General features: G+C 36.2%; 1 protein-coding gene across 22 annotated transcripts in view; it reads right to left on the minus strand.

Annotated features, from left to right (window-relative positions):
• The window catches only part of esrrga (estrogen-related receptor gamma a), a 254433-nt gene that overhangs the window by 90650 nt on the left and 141083 nt on the right, over positions 1 to 22700 (minus strand). For 7 of the 22 annotated variants that reach the window (XM_087288837.1, XM_087288840.1, XM_087288835.1 and 4 more), the window contains one exon: positions 7469 to 7597. The exons of 8 other annotated variants lie outside the window; for them this stretch is intronic. In XM_087288837.1, the coding sequence (XP_087144963.1) occupies positions 7469 to 7596 (128 nt within the window). In that variant the 5' untranslated portion in view covers position 7597. Of the gene's footprint in view, positions 1 to 7468; positions 7598 to 16745; positions 17031 to 22700 lie in introns of those variants that run through there. 7 more of the 22 variants (XR_015512499.1, XM_087288832.1, XM_087288831.1 and 4 more) reach the window with 3 other exon arrangements.

Raw genomic sequence — 22700 nt, forward strand, 5'->3', positions numbered from 1 at the left:
TAAAAACACATTCTATTAAACAGATGGTTAAAGAGGATTTTATTCCAGGAAATATGACAAGCGTGTAAAAGAGGTGCGAGAGAGGAAGGGGGAGGGAGAGATAGAGAGAGAGAGAGGGAGAGAGAGATGGTGGTTGTTTTTTGGTGAGTGAACCGGTGAAAGCCATGTCTTTAACCAGATCAGATTCTTGAAATTGGCTGTCAAGGCAGGATTGTCCTGAGTTATAGCTGTCTATCACCCCCCTCGCATAGAGACGCGCCGAGCTGCTGTCGCCTTCCCCTGCCGCAAAGCATCTTAAATTTTCAACACCACCATCTGTTACAAAATCTAATTCACATTCCGTCCATAATCGGGTTTACCTCTGTAATACCCGTTCTGCCACTCTCTCTCTCTCTCTCTCTCTCTCTCTCTCGCTCTCTCTCTGCACGGAGCCCGAGCCCCAACCCCGAACCAAACACCAGCATGTCTGCAGGCACACTTTCATTAGGGGCAAAGAAGAGGCGCAAATAGTCGAATCATTTTTCAGAATCTTTGATGTTTTGATGATCAAGACGGTAACATCCGTCTACCTTCACTGAGCGATCTACCACAGCTGTGCCATTTCCTTCATTATAGTTGTCAGATATATAATATATAGTCTGATATATTTTTATATAAATATTTAAAAAACACAACAACACATCAACACTGCTAAAACTAAATAAGAATGAAAACAAAAATGCATTTAATTTATATTAAAAATATAATAAACTACAAAAAAAAAAAAATCAACAAAAATTGACAGAACTACGACCCATTAAAAATAAACAAAAAACATTATATATAACATCATTACATAATTGCACTTGTCAGATATATTGTCTGATATATTTATATATATATATATATATATATATATATATATATTTTTTTTTTTTTTTTTATTTATTTATTTTTTTTTTTTAAACCACAAAAGCACACCAAAACTGCTAAAACTAAATAAAATAATTAAAATAATTAAAAGGATTACTAAAAAGATAAACCTATATAAATCTATTTATAATCCTATATAAAGGTAAATCTTATAAAACAAACAAAAATATAAATATAAACAATGAACACCACCACTTCTACTATTGGTAATAATAAAAATCAATATGACCATAAAATAATTATTAACAATGTTGTACTCATAATATACTGATATATTAAATTTCAGATAAATATGAATGAATAAAAAAGAATTTAAATATAAGGATAGACTTTAATTAAAATGTAAGAACTGAGTTATAAACGTGTATATTTAAGAGTAATTTTAATCATAATGCATGCAATTTTGCACACTGTTATTAAAATTACTATAATAATATTATATACTGTATTCAGTGTAACGAGGAGATTGTGAAATAAAATATAAGCAATGAAAACATTACATTTAGCTACTGGTTAGCTCAACATTATTATCATTAATAATAATATTATTATTATTCATTCCTTTTGCCTTCAGTTTAGTTCCTAATTTGTCCGGGGTCGCCACAGCGAAAAGAACTGTCAACTTATTCAGCACGTTTTACACAGTGGATGCCCTTCCAGCTGCAAACCAGTACTGGGAAACATCCATACACACTCATTCACACACATACACTATGGCCAATTTAGTTTATTCAATTTACCATTAAGGCATGTCTTTGTACTTTGGGGACAACTGAAGCACCCGGCGGAAACCCACGCAAACACTATTGACACATTATTATCATTCATTCATTCATTTTCCTTCAGCTTAGTTCTTACTTTTCAGGGGTCGCCACAGCGAAATGAACCGCCAACCATTTCAGCATATGTTGTATGCAGTGAAACTATGGCCAATTTAGTTAATCCAATTCACCTATATTATTATTATTATTATTATTATTTTTATTATTATTATTATTATTATTATTGTTATTATTATTATTATTATTATTATTATTATTATTATTATTTTCCCATTGATGGGTTGTAGCTGGAAAGGCATCTGCTGCATAAAACATATGCTGGATAAGTTGGCGGTTCATTCCTCTGTGCTGACCCCAAGATTAATAAAGGGACTAAGCTGAAAAGAAAACGAATGAATGTATTATTATTATTATTATTATTATTATTCATTCATTAATTCATTCATTTTCTTGTCGTCTTAGTCCCTTTATTAATCTGGGGTTGCCACAGTGGATGCCCTTCCAGCTATTACCACATATACTATTATTATTACTAATCAAATTACAACATCGTGCATTTTTGTTAATATTTGTAATGTATTTATAAATGTACTTACCCAGTAGTGTGACTACTAATATTAATTCAATTATGGTTTATTTTAATTATATTATAACATTCAAAGAAAATAATACTAGAACATGTTAACCTGTAATTAAAATATACATACATTATTAACAATTAAAATTAGCCATATAAAAAACTGCAAAGAACTGCAAAATATTGTGTTTACAAGACAGAAAATACAGAATAAGTAACATTACATGTACATTAGGTCCATTTCCTAATTTAAATAAATTAATATTAGAACACTTTAATATTAAAACTTTAAAAATGCTTAACATACATCAATGTTAACAGAAAATATAAACAAAATTAGATGTTTATAAACTTAACTCAAACTTAAAACAAGTGATCTATCCCCAAAAAACACAGCAATATTCAAATAAATCATCCAGCTACAGATGCACATTACATTCTGCCCCAAGACTCCTAAAAGATTTGAAGTTTTAATACCACAATATAATCCTCCCAGTTATAAACCCGAGATTCAATCCAATCTCCACCTCAGACTGCACCCAAAAGCCCCTCATTCCCCATCTGCATTTAAAGCAATCTAGTATATTACACAAGCTGCTAAAATTTACAGTAACAAGACGCTCCCTTGACAAATCAATCATTTTCCGAGTATTTGATCATATAAATAAAACAGTGCCTCTGGAGGCCGAGCAGCTAAATCGCTTGATTTTCCGTTTATCTGGGAAATGGCTTGCATCTGGGTAACAGCTCACCAGCAGATGGAGAGGTTTTTCCCCTGACCCCCAGACCGGGCTTCAGATCATGGTTATCAGTGCAAGGTGTTTGTGTGTGTGTGCATGTGTGTGGTGAGTGAGTGTTGAAGGTTGCTGTTCGGGATTTGCAGACTTCCATGAGCATTCAAAGTTCTCCTGGTTCCCAACGATCCCAGAGCCTTTGGTATTAATGCTTGCTTTTCCCCCATGAGACCTTATGAATCTTACTGTATGTTGGCATAACTGACTCAACTGTAAACAGCACGTGTTTGTGTACCGCATGTGTGTGTGTGTGTTAGGGCTGCAAGATACAGGAAAAATCTGATGTTGCGATAATTTATTTTTCTATGGTAAATATTGCGATATGAACAAGATGGTTTGAACAGCACTGTTCGATGATTTTCTGAGGAGTCGTAACTGTATTCAGGTACAGAAATTAAATAATTACAATGCAAATAAAATGCCCTTCCTATTTTGTTTAGTCTCATTTCCAGTCAAAATATCAAATAGTTTATAAAGCAAGTAAAAAATTTTTTGTTTTTTACCGTCAGAAGAAATAAGTCAAGTCAAACAAAATTTTCTGCCAATGGGGTAAGTGAAATAATCTTGCTTTCATTTTGAAATGTAGATTTTTTTGGACTAGAAACAAGACAAAAATTCTAAGTAAGATTTTTTTTTATTATTGGCATAAATCATATAAATTCCATATAAATAAAATTCTTAAATAAAATTTTGTAGCTTCTGCTCAATTATAATTCAGACTCAACATTGAATATCTTTGCGATGTTACTATTGCAGATGCACGCATTGTGATATCAATGCTAAAACTATATATTGTGCAGCCCTAGTATGTATGCATTTAGGTGTGACAGTACTGGTTTCATGACCATCACTTAAATAAAATTTGCTGTACAAACTATTCTTTATATTCTAAAAATGCTAGTTAATTTTACAAACAACTAATGAAGCAGGGCAAGTACAGCATTGAAATTAATATGACATTCATTTGGAAGTAAATTCACTAGACGCTATTGTCTTTTAAAACAGATACTCCAATAACATTTATTTTCTACAGCATGTGTGCATTCTAAAATCCATATTTCTTAAATAAAAGTTGTTTTAATGTATATGTAAGTGACATTTACTATTATTTACATCAAAACATAACTACAATGTACGTACTTTATGGTGCTCTTAAGGTGTGATATAGGTTTATTATTATTTAATGATATGTTTCGTTATGAGTAGGTTTAAGGCTGGGTTAAGCTGTAAGGGTTGTGTGAACTGTGTACAGTACTTATAAAAGCATTTACAAAAAGGTATTACAGATGTAATTACATAGAGATATGTATTAAAATATTGTATGTTTTAAACATATGTATTAAAGTATAGTGTTAAAAATGTACGGTTAAAGTCAAAACATCTTTTTTTTTCTTTTTTTAAATATTTAATTAAACAGAGCAAGGAATTTTTAATAGTATATGTGATAATATTTTTTCTTCTGGAGAAAGTCTTATTTGTTTTATTTTGGCTAGAAAAAAAGCAGTTTTTATTTTTTTAAAAACACATTTAAGGTCAAAAATATAAGCCCCTTTAAGCTATATATGTTTTCGATAGTCTACAGAATAAACCATCTTTATACAATAACTTGCCTAATTAGCCTAACCTGCCTAGTTAATCTAATTAACCTAGTAAAGCCTTTAAATGTGACTAAGCGGTATAGAATTGTCTTGAAAATGTTCTAGTCAAATATTACTTACTGTCATCAAGGCAAATATAAAAGAAATAAGTTATTAGAAATGAGTTATTAAAACAATTATGCTTGGAAATGTGTTAAAAAAAAATCTTCTCACAGTTAAACAGAAATTGGGGAAAAATAAACAGGAGGCTAATAATTCTGACTTCAACTGTATATCATAATAGGTACATACTACCTGATGTTTAATTTAAATGAAAGTACATGGTACTTAAGGCCATTTAATTGGTGCCAAAATTGTTCATAGCTCTTGATTTAAAGGTGTTCTTTGGCTTATTTATCTTTTGAATAGCATTATGAAATCTTAATCTCAACTCCAACAAATTAGTATGTTAAAAATGCATCTTTTCCATAATCTTTTGTGCATATTTTTTTTTAACAAAGTGACATTCTAAGTAGTTTAAAATTATCTATTGTTTATGTTGGTCATATAGCTTATGATATAAAACCATCTGAGAGACAGTACACTCAAAAATAATCATTTACTCTCCCTAATGTGAGTGATCCCAAAACATTTTGAGATTTTTTGATTTCTGCTGAAAACAAAATAACCTGTTCTCAAGAATGTTGGAAACAGGTAGCCACTGACATCCAGGGTAGGAAATATGAATATTAAGTTAATAACTACTGGTTTGCAACATTCTTCAAAATATATTACTTTGTGTTCAACGGTAAAAAGAAACTTTGAAGTTTGGAACAAGTGAAAGATAAGTAAATGATGAGTTTATTTGGCAGAACATCCCTTTAATGAGTGGTCAGTACTTTTATTGTTATATTTATCTATATACTATTGATTTCAAACCTTCTGATACAATGGCTAGTGAAACATCCTGTTCCAATTGACAGGGTTGAAAGCATTTGACATGTCTGAACCTGACAAATTATAGAACTTTTTTAATGCATTGCAACTAGCATTAGCTTTCACACTGAATATACAAAACTGATGCACATCTAGCCCCATAAAACAAATCAGAACAAGAGATCAAACTGTGCTGCAACCAGTGTTGATATTTAGGGTGTAATCCACATCCTCCAGCTTCCAGCAGGCCATGTTTCAAGCCCAATGGCGTGATACAGTATTGCCTGGCAGGCCTGTCAATCGAGGGCCACAAGCTATGCCAGTAACGTGATCCTGATTGGCTTAGAGCAGAGAAGACTTCTTGCATGCGAATGGAGCCTAATTGGTTTGACCCAGACTAACCTGTCCCAAATCCAATCCTTGTAATACATTTCAGGGCAACCGTCAAAGCACGGTCACCTTCCTTTTAAAAGTAATGCATCAACCCCCCAGCACCCCCTCTCCAAAAAAAATAAAATACTACACACCAACGTAAGCACAATAACATAAGTGTTATTACAAACATATCTCTCAATAAGGATACTGTTGGAACTTTTTCAGTGCACCTTTATACACACTCGAGATGCATCACTTGTTCATAGTGATACATAACTATCACTCAATACTTTGCAAATGAAAATTAATGAACAAATACAAATGTTACTTAAAATGAATGAACACTTCTAAGAAAAAAAAATGAAATGCTTAAAATAAATCAAAAAAAGTGGAGGCCCTTTTCTCCCTGACCCCTCCATAACCTCTAAAGTAATAACCATAAATGACCTGAAATTACAACAGTCAAACAAAGACATTTTACAGAAGATGGCCTGAGAGGGAACGAGAGAGAGAGAGAGAGAGAGAGAGAGAGAGAGAGAGAGAGAGAGAGAGAGAGAGAGAGAGAGAGAAAGAGAGAGTAGAAGGGCCTGGTGAGGACTCTTAACTGGTCACATCTGGCTGTATTTTATACGCAAATCAGCCCCCACTAAATCTAGATAAAACTCACTGACTCGTGATCGGAGCAATGATCTTCATACATCTAAATTTATATGCTAATCGGAATCCTTGAAGCATTTAACACATTCCTCTGCATCTGGAGGGGGCGACAAGCAGCAACCTCTCCAACCTATACCCATAAACTCAACATAAACTTTCTCTAGCCTTCTAAACCCACATCTACATTTCAGCTCATCTTATCTATCTATGTCTGTCTATCTGTTTGTCTCTATCTATCTATCTATCTATCTATCTATCTATCTATCTATCTATCTATCTATCTATCTATCTATCTATCTATCTATCTATCTATCTATCTATCTATCTATCTATCTATCTATCTATCTATCTATCTATCTATCTATCTATCTATCTAGATAGATCTGTCTGTCTGTCTGTCTATTTGTCCTTCTGTCAATCTGTCTGTCTGTCTGTCTGTCTGTCTGTCTGCCTGTCTGTCTATCTATCTATCTCCAGAGTAAAAGAAAAAGCAGATGTACAGATGGCTCTTCATCAACACACACACTCACAGAGAAAAACCACAAAACACAAATGAACATGATCTTGTCAGTATGTTATTAACATGTTAACATATTAATATGTTACTTTAGCATATTAATAGTACCAAGAGACAGCTCAAGGACCAGGTGTGCAGCACATAATGGGTATGAACATGCAGAAGTTACAGTCTGCGGCTTGACAAACATACACACACAAACACACAACGACAAAAACTAAAACACTGACTTAAATAAAGCAAGCATGGATAAAAGCAGGCAGGACACACAAACAAATAAAACAATCATCACCAGAACTGACATTGGCTTTTGATGACACTGTTTTTGGTCCTTTCCTTACCTTTGGTTATATAGAGCATGTGCATCACGCATGTGACTGGCCTCGATGTCGTATTGCTGTTGCGTTCTCCAAGCGCCGCATTTGGCGTACTTATCTTCGCTATTAACTTGGGCCTTTGATAAATTCATTCTACAACAAAAGGGAGAGCAAGAAAAGGAATAAAAACGTGGGTCAGAGAGATGGACTGAGGAATTCTGATAAAGAACCATTGAGCCATTAACTGCTGACAGACAGTGACGCAGCTCAGCACACTGCGAGACAAAAATATTCCTTCTTTTTTTTTTCCTGACCAGCATTCTTCAATGGAGCGGCTGTAACCGCTTGTGGAACGCAAGAAAGTAAAGCCGGCCTCTTTTGTTAATGCCAGGCGTTAATTGAAAACCTGTCTTGACGTTTTTTAATGCACAGACTCATCATTCTACCGGCCTGCAGATTTAACAAGTCTGAGTTGTCGGCAGATAAAAGAGGGACTCTGAGGGGATCAGCGCACGCCTGTGGCCCTTGTACACATCAGGACAGGGGAGCCCGTGGATTTACAGGACGCTCCACATCAGAACAACTTGAAAAATGACCAAATAAAACGAACGAAAAGAGAAAGTTTTGACGTCACACCTGTGTGAGTTTAGCGTATGCTGTAAGTATTCAAGGACAAAGACCGACAGACATCCTTATACCTTTAATTACCCCACCAAGAAAAAAAATTTTTGGATTGCATTTCTTAACTCCTAATGTTGCTAGTTAACACAATCAATACTTTTTTTTCAACACATCCCATAATTTCTAAAATATTAACCTCTACCACATGGTTGATATGTCGGTTTATGGTAAAATACTGGAATTAATATGTATTATGAAAAATCTAAAAAATATTAAGTGTAAGACTAATTTATTTTTAAAAAATTTATTCAAAATGAATCATTTTTGAACACTAAATCATCTTTATTTTTTTTAAATATGCCATAAAATATTTCAGATTCTCATTTAACATTTTTTATTGTTTTAAATAAAACCAAAATCATGTGTAGTAGTGCAACAGCAGATTTTTTTGTAAACCAACGATGCTGTTTGTGTAAACCATTATATAAAACAGTCATTCTTGAAATTACTTTAACAGTCATAGTTTAAAACAGTAAAAACTCAGTGAACCAGTTGGTAGAGCAGCTTTAAAAGAGTTATTAATCAAAATCATACTTTTAACAAGCTCTCAAACTTTAGAAGAAAACAAAAGACTGCACAGATGTTTCAGGAGTGTCTCTTACAGCATGTAAATAACCCTCGCCTTGTTTGTTAGTACAGCAAAATCTTTATACAAACTTATGGAAATTAATTGAGGCCTCTAAAAGAGCCTAAGAAAACATCTGAGCACATTAACACACACTTAAAAGTTCTCAGCTAAAACAACTGGATTTAGATTTCAAAAGATTCTAAACTGGAAATTTTATGATAAAAGTAAAGCGCCGGAGAGCAAAAGAAGTGAAGTGGTGCGAGCCACAGGCAGAGCGGCTGAGTGTGTGAGTCTGCCACACTCTCTAATTAACAGAGGAGGCCCCTAATTCTCCTTCTCCGTTCCAACTCAGCAAACACGTTCAATGTCATTAGAGCCGCACAACCCCCAACTGTCCCCACACTCGGACTGATGAAACTAATCACTCAACTAATGCTGTGCTTCAGCGGCTGTCTATAAGAACGCAGCCGTGAAGATCTGTCTTTCGCTTTCTTAGACTCTCATGCTTGTTTTTTTATGTTGATCCAACAACTATGCATCTGCAATCGAGTTTCTTGCTGAATGTCCGTTTTTCATTTGTAGTAATTATTATTATTATTATTTATTTATTTATTTTTTTTATCAATAATTTAATAGTTAATTCAGATTTATTTCAACGTTGTGCAAAAAAATAATTCATTTCTAATTTAATTTAAGGAACAAGAAATCCACAAATACTAGTGAACATTTCAGGAAGCGTTGGAATAATTCATAAACATAAGTGATTGTTAAGTCGTTTTGAGGCAATCATTGCTAATTTGAGAGTTAATTTGGGAGTGCTTCACTTCAGAGTGTGTGTTTACCTCACTAACAGTGGGCAGAACAGCGTGTGCTGTGTGTGAGGCTGGTGAGCCAGTCAGAGCTTAGTGGAAAAAAAGCAACCCACCCACACACACACACACACACACACACACACACACACACACACACACACACACACACACACACACACACACACACACACACACACACACACACACACAGACGCGTAATGTGTTGGCTTTAGTTCTGGCCGAGTGAGCAGTGGAATCGATAAGCCTCAGCATCACACACGCCACACGGCCCGATACACTCCTGTTTCTCTGAACTCTCTTTAACGCGACTTTACACACAAACACGCTACTGCACTCCCAATGCTAGCGGCATTTAATATCTGTCATTAACTACAGACATGCTTTCCAAAGCAGTGTGGAGTATATATATATTTTGGGTTCATTCCCATCGGCCATGCTGTATATAACAGGACACATCATCAGCAGCAAACAAGGATGAAATTTACATCAAAAGCCAATAAACTCTTTGACTTTAGAGGCACAATAATAAACATCTGAAAAGAAATCAGAAAGGAAGGTTTGCATGTAAAATAGTTGATTAGCAATACTTTTTATAAGCATATTTGCATGCATTTCAGTCATATAAAATCTCTTCAGTGGAATAAGAGATCCTCTTAAAATGTTTAAATCAAAGTAAGCAGCAGAAAGCATGCAGAGTAAGACGTGCACATAAACACAAACAGCACATGTACACTCACACATACTTATCTCAGTCACACACTTTAAGAAAACAAGAAAGATCTGTTTCATCTAAGATGCTAAAGTGCGGCTGATATTTCAGAACAGCATTTGTGACAGGCATGTAAATAACATGGTAATCGTGGTCTCTGAGTGCGTACAGTAAAATATTTTAGTCAAATATAGGGAAATTAATTAGGGCTGGATTGCTGGATTGTTGAGCACAGTCGAAAATGTTTCCTTTAATTTGTACATTTTTATAGCATAACCCATTAATCATTTACTTGCTTCTTTACACACTTTTTCACAATTTTAAAACATTAAAAAACACACACTACTGCTAATATTAATAATAATTTCCTATTAAAGAAAATAAAACACAATCTTTTGTATTAAAACATATAAACTGTATATAAACACTGATGTAACAGATATATTCAAATTATTTACAAAATTAAAATTACCTTATAATTCTTCTGCTTTTTTATTCTTATTGCTTTATTATCATTTTTATTGTTGTTGTTATTATTATTATTATTATTAATAATATTAGTATCTTATTAAATTTATTGTTTAAAAAAAACATCAGGGTAAGGGCAATCAATATTACACAAACACTGAAATACCTGAGCTTTATTTACATTTTTTACTAAAAATAAATGTTATAATTCTTATCCTTTGCAATATTGTTATAATTATTATATTATATATAATTAATAAGTTATAATTATTATAATTCTAACAGTTATAATTATTATTGTTGTTAATAATAATAATAATAATAATAATAATAATAATAATAATAATTGTTATTGTTATTATCATTATTATAATTATAATTATAATAACAATGATAATAACAATAATAAATAAATAAATAAATAAATAAATAAATAAATAAATAAATAAATAAATAAATAAATAAATAAATAAATAAAACATTAAAAACTAAATATTGTTTTTAGATAACTAAAGGTTGGTCAAACAGTAAAAACAAGAGTAATCGCTAAAATGAAGTGTCACTTCAGATCAGTGGGAGAAACAGGCGCTTCTAGAGGAGAGAATGAATCTATAGGGATCTACCTGAGCCCATTTCACGCTACTGTCAAAACGCCTAAGTACTGCATCCATGCGGACAAGGATTAACACGCAGGACAATGAGCTGAATTAAGCCAAGTGTGTGTGTGTGTGTGTGTGTGTGTGTGTGTGTGTGTGTGTGCGCGTGTGTTTCTGTGTTGCAGCCATGCTCTGCGACTCACTCATGTGTTGCTATTCCATCTGTGAATAGTGGGGGTCTGATTGATAAGACAGGTGCCATTCTTTCTTATGCAGGAACGGCCGCTCCATGCACCGTAAATGCCATGCCTATATCTCTCTGTCTATCTCCTTCCTTTCTGACAGCTCAACCAGGCTGATTATCCATACTTTAGTAATTATACAGCTTAAACACTCATGCATGGTAACCATACATTTACACTTTCTGAAACAGGTTCCCAAATAAAAGCTTTTGCAATTAAATGATGCACATTTAGTACAACGGTGTCACAGGGGCCACCAGTGGTGCTTTTAAAAGCATGTCAGCAGGGCTTCTTGTTATTGTACGACGACGAGCACGTGATTTAACCTTTGGGGGTTGAAGGCTGAAGAATGGGACAGGTGGAATTAAACGCGGGCCTCTCACGCAGGGGCAGCACAGGCAGCGTGGCCGGCCACGCGGCAGATGGACTGTCAGCTTTAATATGACGGAGCGCGTGCGGCCGCTCCAGCCTGGAAGCATGCGGATCTCTACGGGAATGCAGCCGTTCGCCAGTGCAACAGGGGCTGGGAGCAGAGGAGAACGGAGCTATGAAGCGCAAATGCACCCGTCTGACACGTCACACGAACATGCACGGATCGACTCTTGCCCCCCGCCAAGTATATGTGAAAAAAGATTGGTTCTGATATAACTGCACATCTAACCCCGAGTTCAAACAGTGCCATGGGCTGCAGTCAGGTACATCCGCACCCTGTCTGGAAAAATTACCGCACATAAGCAGATTTGTTCAAAAGCCTCCCATCAGGATTGCTTTGATAATCTACAGCGGGGCGGAAATAACACTCGTTTGAATGGAACTCAAAGTCAAGAAAATTTCACATTCGAGATGAAAAAAGAAACAATAGCTTCTGTTTGCCTAAGCGTTTCCGGGGGGGGACATGTTTAAACAGGTTTTAAAAAGTCATGTTAGACAAACACAGCAAGATAACATACATGAATGTCCTGAAGAATATGACACAGGTACACAGGCTTGATTTAGACCTATTTGAATTTCTAATGCAGCGTGTTTCTCTGAGGATTTCATCATTTCGCTTTATTTGAGGAGGAAAAATGGCCTCAGGATGTGCATATAGATATTAATACATATATTTAAGTCCCTGCAGACGCTCAAAGGTGTTTTACAAATGATCCAGCAGAGAAAATTAACAATTAAATAGATTTCTGCATGCACAATTTGAAAAAGCACTTCTGAATTAATGCTGACTAAATTCATCTGATGCGAAAATAGAGAGAAAAATGTAAATATCTAAAAGAAGGAGTCTGGAAAGTCTCTACAGCTGACTGCAAAAAAAAAATCTGGCCTTACACGGTAAGCATCACACTGATCTCATCACACACACGCACACACACACACACACACGTGATGTATGACAGGAGAAAGCGCAGAGAAATATTTCACTGTCATCCGTCACCCAGCTGGGCGATTCATTTCCCTTTCTCTGCTACAAGACCACAATTTCACAATTTCATTGAGGACCAATGAAGCTAAAAGCGATTCTAAAATCAGTCTAGATCTGCACCACTAGAGCTGGAGAAACTTTAGCTCCTTCCAAACATGCATATTGTAAAGACGCAACCCTTAACATAGAAATTGAATCTCTCATTAACGCAAAGAAAACCATCTTCAGATTCTTAATATCACCAACAGACTGTCTTAATCAACAATCATTTCCACTCATTTGCTGTAATGTATCTTCGGAGAAATAGCTAAACAGAAAAGGAAAACAGAATCAGAAAAGCTATATCCGCATACCGAGAGACAAACGGTGAGTCTGCTGGGAGCCGGTGGAAAACGCAGTGGCTAAAAGCACTATTTTTACACCCTTATCTAGCCCTCATGGACCCTCCTGCTTCTGGAGTGACCACACTCCCTATTGACCTGCTGTAACTGTATCCTACAGGCTCTCTGCCTCTCTCTGGCACACAGCAGGCAGAATCATCCACAAAATCAAGAGCAGAGGGGAAACCAAGATATGACATACATTTTAAAAGAAAGAGTTTATCGTTAAAGGTCTAATCACTAATGCTTCATTTTTTGGGGGGAGTTTCAGCTTGTGTGAACTCTGTTAAAACCCCTGTTCAACTTATCATAAAGAAACAAATAATGCACCATTTCATTCGGGAAGAAATCCTGATGGATTGATGCATAAATCACACAAATTGACAAGTGCATCATCAGGGCTCCCGCTCTGTGTGTTTTCATGTGTGCGGCACCTGCGTGCGAGCGTTTCACACGAGTGTGTGCATCCGTCCGACGGGCCACTTATTGCACTTTTCAACAAAAGAGCAAAAAATATAGCTTCCCTTTTTTCCTTACGGCCCCCCCTCCGGCCTCTCTTTTCTCCTGAATGACAGGCTGCTGGAGGGGCCGGGAGGGAGGGGGGTCTCTTTTAACTGGAGTTAATTACCCTTGGAATGCCTCAGACCCCTTCAAATAAGGGGAAGTGGCAATGCTCTGTCTCCAATAAGCAGGACAGCGTAAAGACAAAGAGTGTCCAGACAGTAATCGACAAGGGGCCACGGAAAGAGAAAGACATGCGGGACGAGCCACGACACCTCTCACACAGGGGAATGGGATGGAGCCAAATCAAGGCTGAACGGCAACAAAAGGCCTCTTTGCGCGCACACACACACACACACGAGGCAGAATAAATAAATCTGCGCTGTGCATATTGACATCATTTGACAGATGAATTAAGTAAATGATTTTATAAGGAGATTAAATGGAATTTAATTTACACAATCTCTCTTTATTCCTGCTGATCCCAGCCTCTGGGGTTTCATTCGCCTCTTGTGTGAGGAAAGAAGTATGAACGGGTGGAAGGAAAACGTAAAATCAAGTTTTCATCAAGGGCCACAAAGAGTGAGAGGGGGGGTTCGGTGTTTTAAAATCATCCGACAAAAGGTTGAACATGCATGAGTGAACGCTCAGACACCTTCTGCACGATTCTGCGCTCAACTATTCAGCCCACTGCAGAGTCCAGCAGTGATTTTACACACATGACACCCGCGCTTCCACTGGACATTCACACTCCATTGCCTTTAAAAAGCTGACTGCCTGCTTCTGGTGAAATTAAAAATATCAAGCATTAAGCTCTGATGTATTTTCTTTCTTTTATTTTTGATTAAAAATATATATACATATGAAAACACACACACACACAAACAATTAACATTCTAGAAATGTATATAATGTTTTATATATTAACTTTCTAGAAAATTGCAAAACATTATGAGAAATGTGATTAATTGAAAAAAGCAGGCAATTTTGTCAAGCTACATGAAGATCTTAACATAAATGTGGAAATCTTCTAAACGTCTTCATTTATTCGTTTAACAAAACTGAAAAGACGCTAAACAATCACAGCTGTACAGTGGATATGTGAAAGCTGCCACAAAAAATTAGTTATTGTATAAAATGATATTAAAATTCATTCAACCATATTGTTATTTTTATTAACTAAAATGTTTGGACAAATTGAATATTTCTTGTTTTTTATTATTTATTTGGATGATAAAACATATAGTAAGCATTTAAATAACTCAAATATAAAGAAACTAATTAGATCAATTAAAATCCCAACAAAAATTAAACACTTTTTCAAAAATATAAAGCTTCCAATTACATTTGAAATACAATTAAAAAAAATTCATTCAAAAACGCTCCCTAATATATCCAACCGTGAATGTAAATATTAAAATGAGCGTGCAGATGTAAATGTACATGCAGCCGGTGAGAGTCTGTAATTATGATAATAGCTAAACCAGCACTTGTTGTTATTACCATCATTAATACACTAATTAGAATCTCAGTAGTCAATTTGTGTTAAAATAAAGATCAAACAGCGAGCGAGCGCCAAATGGCTAAAAGGCTGTGATGAACCGACACTCTTATCTCTGAATTTCCTTTCATGGGTCTGAATAATCCAGTCAATCTAATGATCTTGTGCAGGGTGTGTGCCAACACATCCACACCACTGCTGTCATTTCATCAACACAGGAGATTTCAAAACTAAGTCAGCGCTAAATAAATTCACTTTTACAACTGTGTTGTTCTTCAGGTGTGTTAAGGAATTTCAAAAGCTGTCAGACAGAAGTTAAGCTGCTAGTTTTTTTTTTTTTAAATCAGACCAAGATGGTTACCTGTTTATGATCTTTTTGACCATTCTCAGTCGTAATGTGTATTGTTTTTTTTTTTCGTTTCTTCCCACTGTAAGTGTTGTCAATTCACAGTCAGTTTTTCTTATCAGTATTCATAAACAGCACAGGGCAGAGGTTAATAGTTCTCTTGTTTCCTTAATCAAATCCTTTTCTGCTACATCACATTTTTCTCAAATTTAGAAAGCAAAGATTAACAAAATAATGCAGTTTTTTTAGGCGTAAACATGATTTACAGCAATTTTAAACTCAATTTATTTAATTAATACTATTTATTTCTGACATATTAAGCATGGTTATCTTAGTTACACTTCTCATATAGAATACTGAATTAATTTTATCTAACATGATTTGACACAAACACGATTTACTTACACAACTAAATAAAACACCTATTAATTAAATCAGAACAAAAGTCTAGATAAACCTGTCAGCACACTAGCTGATGTCTAAATCAGTCCCATTTCCTTGCTCTGTGCTGACAGAAGTGAGCAGGACAGAGATAAATATGAAGCTCAGGAGCTGTTCTCTGTGCCGGCTCCTGGACCGTCCGCTCACTCGCTCGCTCAGTGAACTCAATCCCTCCCTCCTTCCCTCTCTCCCTATCTCTCTCTCTCTCTCTCTGAGCCAGCACACCGTCTTAATACATTTAGCGGGCCACATGCTGTGCGACCGGTCTGCGATTCAAGCCACCTAAGACCCTTTTCTCCCTTCTATCCCGTTGCTTTCGTCTCTCCCTCGACACTCTCTCTATCATGTTGTTTTCCATAACACACTCCTAATGATTTACACAAAACACACTATGTACTGTCAAAGCGGACGCAGATTGCTGTAATAGTGGATAAGCTGTCACAGCATTTAGTATATACGTTTGGGCTCCAAACTGCTATCTGACAGCGAAAACAACCTTGAGATGAGGACTACGCTGACCACATGCACACATAAACACAAGCACACTGCCAGGACAGGAACAAACAGTCTAGCCGGACACACAAGTGCAATCAAGAAGTAGAAGAAATGAAAATGTACCTACTGTTGATCGGAGTGCAGGGAAAAACACTCAGGGAGCGAAAGTTCTACCGAATCCATGTGCGCTCTGCGATCATCGTTTGAGCAAACCTCTTCTATAAATTAAAGTTTTCTCTCTCTCTCTTTCTCTCTGTGTCTGCGCTCCTCTTTCTGTCCCTCTCTCTCTCTCTCTCTCTCTCTGTACCTCCTCCTCCTCTCTCTCCCTTCCGTGACTGAGCAGTGCAATTAACAGGACCGTTCTCCCGGTGACAGCCTATAGGCACAGCCAGTTGGGACCAAAAGCTCTTGCACTCTTCTAATCAAGGACTTAAAGCCACGATTGCTGCTCATTAATATGAAGCAGAGCTTTGCATATGCAGTCCCCGCGGCCCTCCCGGACGCCAGATTGGTGGCTTCTCAGCCAATTGGAGTGAGACAGGGCAGTGTCTGCGCCCACAGAGAGACGGAGCAGGGAGAGAGGGGAGGGGAAAGACAAAGCGCGAGCGAGCGAGAGAGAGAGAGAGTGAGGAGGGAGGGGGAGTGGTGTAATGAGAGGGAAAGTGGGGGTTAGAGCAGGTTTAAAGAAGCAGCCCGCGTCTCTCCCTCAGCAATGCTTATCGGCTCGCGCTGTCAAGTGCGCAGATAAAACCGCTCACTTTGTTGATACAAAACATTGTGAATGAAGCTGTTCGCTTTGCATCCACCCGTCATTTGTTCCTTCCTTCCACCTGTATGGAGAACATTTAACATTACATGTTATAAACAATTAGTAAGTTTAAATTCAAATAATTGTTTTTGTTTGTTTGTTTTTCGTCAGGAAAAACTGAGTTTGTCTTTTTCAGGTTGTGGATATTGTCGTACATTTTAAGTAAGTGAGAAAAAGCGGGATCAAAGGCCATAGAAATGCACCGCAACATCATAACCGCGGCCCATCAGAGCAAATGTGGACGTGAGGGAGTGGACACACGCTACTGTGACCACATCACTGCTAACAGATACAGCCAGAGCAGGCGGAGGAAAGATCAAAGGCACCCCTTTGTTCTAGAATGATTGAGCCACATTTGCGGGGCATCCAGGCTGCCGGCGCGTGCGGTTCGCAAGTACATGTGTATGTTTACTCGCGTGTCACCGACTCGCTGCATTTCCAGCAGCAGCAGGGAAGATATTGCTGGCATCTCAGCACACCGCAATTCCCCACTGATAAGAAAATTCAGGAGCCGCACCGGCCCACAAACCATTGTGCCGGCCCCACCACGCCGCCACAGAAATTGCATCTGACCGTCTTTCATATTCCAAAACTTGCAGGGATTTTGGAGGCAGACGTGTCTGTAAAATGCCAGCTTGGGTCTGGGAAACAGAACTAAACCTATTCACTGGACAACACATGCAAAGCGTTGTTTGACTTATATTATTATAATTATGTAATTATGTTAACTACTTTAATATTGGTGATAAACATGAAGTTGGGAGTACTTTAGTCTAATAATTATTATTTTAAATAAACAAACTGATTATTTTGAAAATTAATAATGTAAATTGCTTTTTAAAAGAAGAATTCAATAAAGTCCGTTTCATAAAACCACAAATATGTGAAAATAAATACTCCATATTTATATAAAGTTTACTTTTGTAAACATTCTAATATAAAAAAATATATATTACTGACTGAACAAGTAGTCAAACTAAATGTATATCATATATTAATGTTGTTGGTAGTAATGACACAAATTATTATTAATAATACTATATTGCATATTATATAAAATGTAGATACTGTCATTGCCATTCCATTACTTGACTTCATATTAGTATGGGAAAATATTAAGTCTCAGGTAGGCAGTAGGTGCATTGTCTGGAGGAAGATAGATGGAATGAGAGATGCACATCAACAATAAAGAGGCACAGATCAATGCAATGCACACTTCACTGAAAACTAATATCTTTCAGGGAAATAAGATCTACTTCTAAACTGCACAAAGAAAGAAAAAGCTTGATATGGCACATATACATACGAGTGAGTGAAATTCAGGCGTTTCCCTTTGAATAACAGATGGGCAGAAAAAAAGAAAAGGAAAACTGTTTGAACGATCAGAATCACGTAACTTTGTTTCCAGATGAGCATAAAAGACTGCAAGAAGATTATTTTTATTACATGCGTGAGTGTTGCCATTGCTGAAGGACGCTCTGGGTCTAACAAAGGAGTTTTGGAAATAACAGTTATTTCCTCAGTTTTGGACTGGCCAACGCGCACACACACACACACATATATATACACACACTTCGAAAGTTACATTTGCTTAATTTATTCATCTGTCTGCTTTTAAACAATGTACACTCTCTGCAGTCTTTGCGCCACAAAAACAAGGCGCATGATTAAAAAATACTAAAGCAGCGGTTTCAAAGCACCACGTGGAAACGACAGGCAGCTGAGCTCCATTTGAAACTGTTTTAATTGCACTGTTACAAACGGCAATGAAGAGAATGAGGGGAACGGGAACCGCCGTAATGTTCGAATACGGATATGAGGGATACCTGTGTTCACTCAAGTCCCATGAGACCAGCAAACATTCCCCATATTAGGATTCACGAAGATCAAATGCTGAGACAGACAGCACTTATGTGCTCATATTTGATGCACGCTGGGACTGTCAACAAAAAAAAAAAGGAAACCAGTTAGACTGACACATAATGGCCTTGCCACATAAACATCAAAAGCAGAGTTAATTTTGGCAGCAAATTTTGATTTAGTTTTAGTCATTCCATTTTAATTTTTGTCATATTTTAGTCTTCTTAATCATTTTAGTTTTAGTCTAGTTTTAGTCAACTAAATTTGATAAAACTTCAGTCGACTAAATCTACTCTAGATTTAGTGTACTAAAATATATTTGCTTTAATTAAGGTGTAGTTTATTTACAATAGTGAACACAATTATTTATACACAATATTCTAACTTAAAATGAAATAAAACAGTCTCATTAAAACATACCATGGCTTTCCCATTGAAGACAAAAATGTAGATATGCATTGCTTATTTATATCATAAGTAAGATGTCAAATTATGTGACTGCAATCAAACCACATGTAAGAACAGTAACCATCTGAAAATGCAGGATTGTGCAATTATTTAGCAAACATATTATTTTAACGTGGTAAACAACTAGTCTTTTTAACCAGTTTGTTGAACGGTTTCAAGCCATTACATCTTTAAAAGAGCTTAAAATAGTTTAATTCCACCTTGCATGGTCAGCCTATACCAGGCTTTACTGTTGTAGTTGGTGTTACAAGACATGGTAATCAGCTATTGCACTGATTAAATAAGTAGAGTACTAATGTAGTATTCCATGTCGACTGTGAAACAGCTACTTTTCAAATGTGTGTGTGTATCATGATTAATTCTGATTGGATATTTACCAAAATATATCCCTTAATCACATTCTCGTCTCACTTTTATTAGTCAGTGAAAATGTTAGTTTATTATTATTATAGTTGTCATCATCATCACTTAATTTTAATTTAGTTTTTGTTAGTAGAAACTTGTTTGTCACATAAATAAAGACGAACATTTTTTGTCAACGAAATTAACACTGATCTAAAGAACTGAATCAAATCAAAGCAGACGTTCAGAATAGGAAATAAAGATTTTTTTTTTTTTTATGCAGAGATGATGTGATTTTTTATTTGGGTTTCATAGCAGGGGTGCAGTGTTGTGTCCAAATGTATTGATTCAATTATAGTGGCCCGCCTGCTTTTGACAGACCCCCCCTTTAGGTCACATTTCCATATCTGTGCTGAATGGACAGCCGTTCCCCCCTAAACACGGGCCACGTGGAGCAGGCAACACCCAAATCAAGCTCCAAACTTCTGTTGAGAATTGAGCAACATGCTAACGACATTATGTTTAACCATAACCACATTGCTCTCTTAACACCTTAAAGTTATTCAAAATCGAGCCTACTACACGCTGTCATTAACAGCCTTTAATCCCTGCTGCCCCGCTGAATACATCTGAACTTAAGTATGCACGACTAGTCTGCGCTGATTGCAGCGGCTGTCGATACGTGTCAATAGCTGCCCATCTTTTTCATTAGCAGTTTTAGCACAGCGCTTCTGCCTCCATTGTTCTGACGGTGTGTGTTTTACAACGAGCCGCGTCTCGCTTTCAAACCGAATCCTGCTCTGCCACAGGAGACGGACGAGCATTCAATTCACAAGCCGGCAGATTGAAAGACGAGCTCTGAGATGTAAAAAAAACAAAACACATTAGGCACTAGCAAGGACGGGTATGCAAAGTCTCAAAATGTATTTGAAAAGACTCCAGTCTGCCTTTTGTAAGCTTCCGTGTGCATGTACGTGGGCTAGAGAGCGCGTGTGTGCTTTTTTTATTTGTGTGTGTGAAATGTTAAAGACAGGGATGACCCTTTTGGTCACTGGCTGTTGACATGTGGCTAAGAATTATCAGGGCTAGCTTGGCGGAGCATCAATCACGGCAGTCAATAGGGGAGGGCAAGTTCACTTAGGTCACATGTCAGCAGACCAGCCGCCGAGCATACAGTCAATGCGCCCGCCGCTGGAGTTGTTTAAAATCAACTTGTCAAAAATTGGGCTGTAATAAATTCAAGAGGCAGGATGCTTATTTGTAGCCACTCGGGTCAGGACAGGGCGCCTCAGAGTGATGGCTTTCAGGCTGAGGGGAGAAACGCTTTTCAAACTATATATATTATATTTAATATAAATATATTTAGACATATATATTTGGACATCTAAATGTATCTATTTATATATAACATATAAATATAACTATAACTTCATATTAAAATACAAAATATATTTACTACAGAATATATAACAAATACAAAATACATTTTAAAATTGTTTAATTCAAACACTATTTTATTATTATTATTATTATTATTATTATTATTATTATACACTTGTTTATACACACATACATTAACACACACATTAAATTACTTGAGTAATTCCACAGTTTTGTAAGAAGTGTTTTTTGCCATTGTTTATGATATGTTGTATCTTTTTTTCTTTGTATATTTCTGCAATTGACACTATATAATTCAGACTGCACTATGCGTCAACTTAAAATTGTTTACAGTCTGCTATTATCAAGCCAAGCTTTAAATAGAAGAAATAAGTGTTCTTCTTTCTGCCTCAGCTTCCTCAAACTCATAGTCCCTACAATAGAAAGTAGACTGAAAGGTGTGTGTGTGTGTGTGTGCCTGTCATATGAGAGTGCTGCAGTGTTCTTGTATTGCGTCTTGATGGGGACACAAAGGCAGGTTGGCAGCTGTGTGCCGAGGAGCCCTTCAGTCTGCAGTTCAGCAGTGGTCAACAGAGGGAGCTACTGGCTGTGCGGTGGTCAGTGTGAGTGTGCGGTCTGCCTTATGAGCCGAGAGCTTCTGTGTGTGTGCGTGTGTTTGTCCTCTGTTGTTTTACCCCAGCGCTGTCACCAAATGGATATATTTATGCCTGCCAGTGTGGTCTGAGTTGCCTTGTCATACAAGTGCAAGAAGAAATATGTAAGGATGTTAAACAGAAAAGAAAAACAAATTAGAAAAATAGATAATATGAAAAAAAAACCTGTGGAAAACTATTTGATACGATTATTATCATTATTAGTTATCATACAGTTCCCTGCAAAGCCAAACTTGTTTTCAAATCAAGCTCAAAATTTTATTTGCAAGTTATTTAGTTGGCAATATTTAAAATAAATGAGAATGTTACATAGTTATATAATAAAATAGAAAAAATCTGAACATAAAATAAATGCTTACCAATAAAGCACAGTTTGGAATTTTTTAAATCATGCATATTTATTAGATTTTTTATGCCTTTTTTATGCCTTTTATTCATTTATGCCTTAATTTTTAAAGGCAGTGTAAAATAGTTGTTTGCTGATATAGTACCTTAAAAAATACAATTGAAAGTAATCTGGTCCTGTACTTCCACCTTATTCTACAC

This window comes from Danio rerio, chromosome 17 (assembly GCF_052040795.2).
Source record: "Danio rerio strain M-AB ecotype USA chromosome 17, GRCz13ab, whole genome shotgun sequence".
In the NCBI taxonomy this organism is placed as follows: Eukaryota; Metazoa; Chordata; class Actinopteri; order Cypriniformes; family Danionidae; genus Danio; species Danio rerio.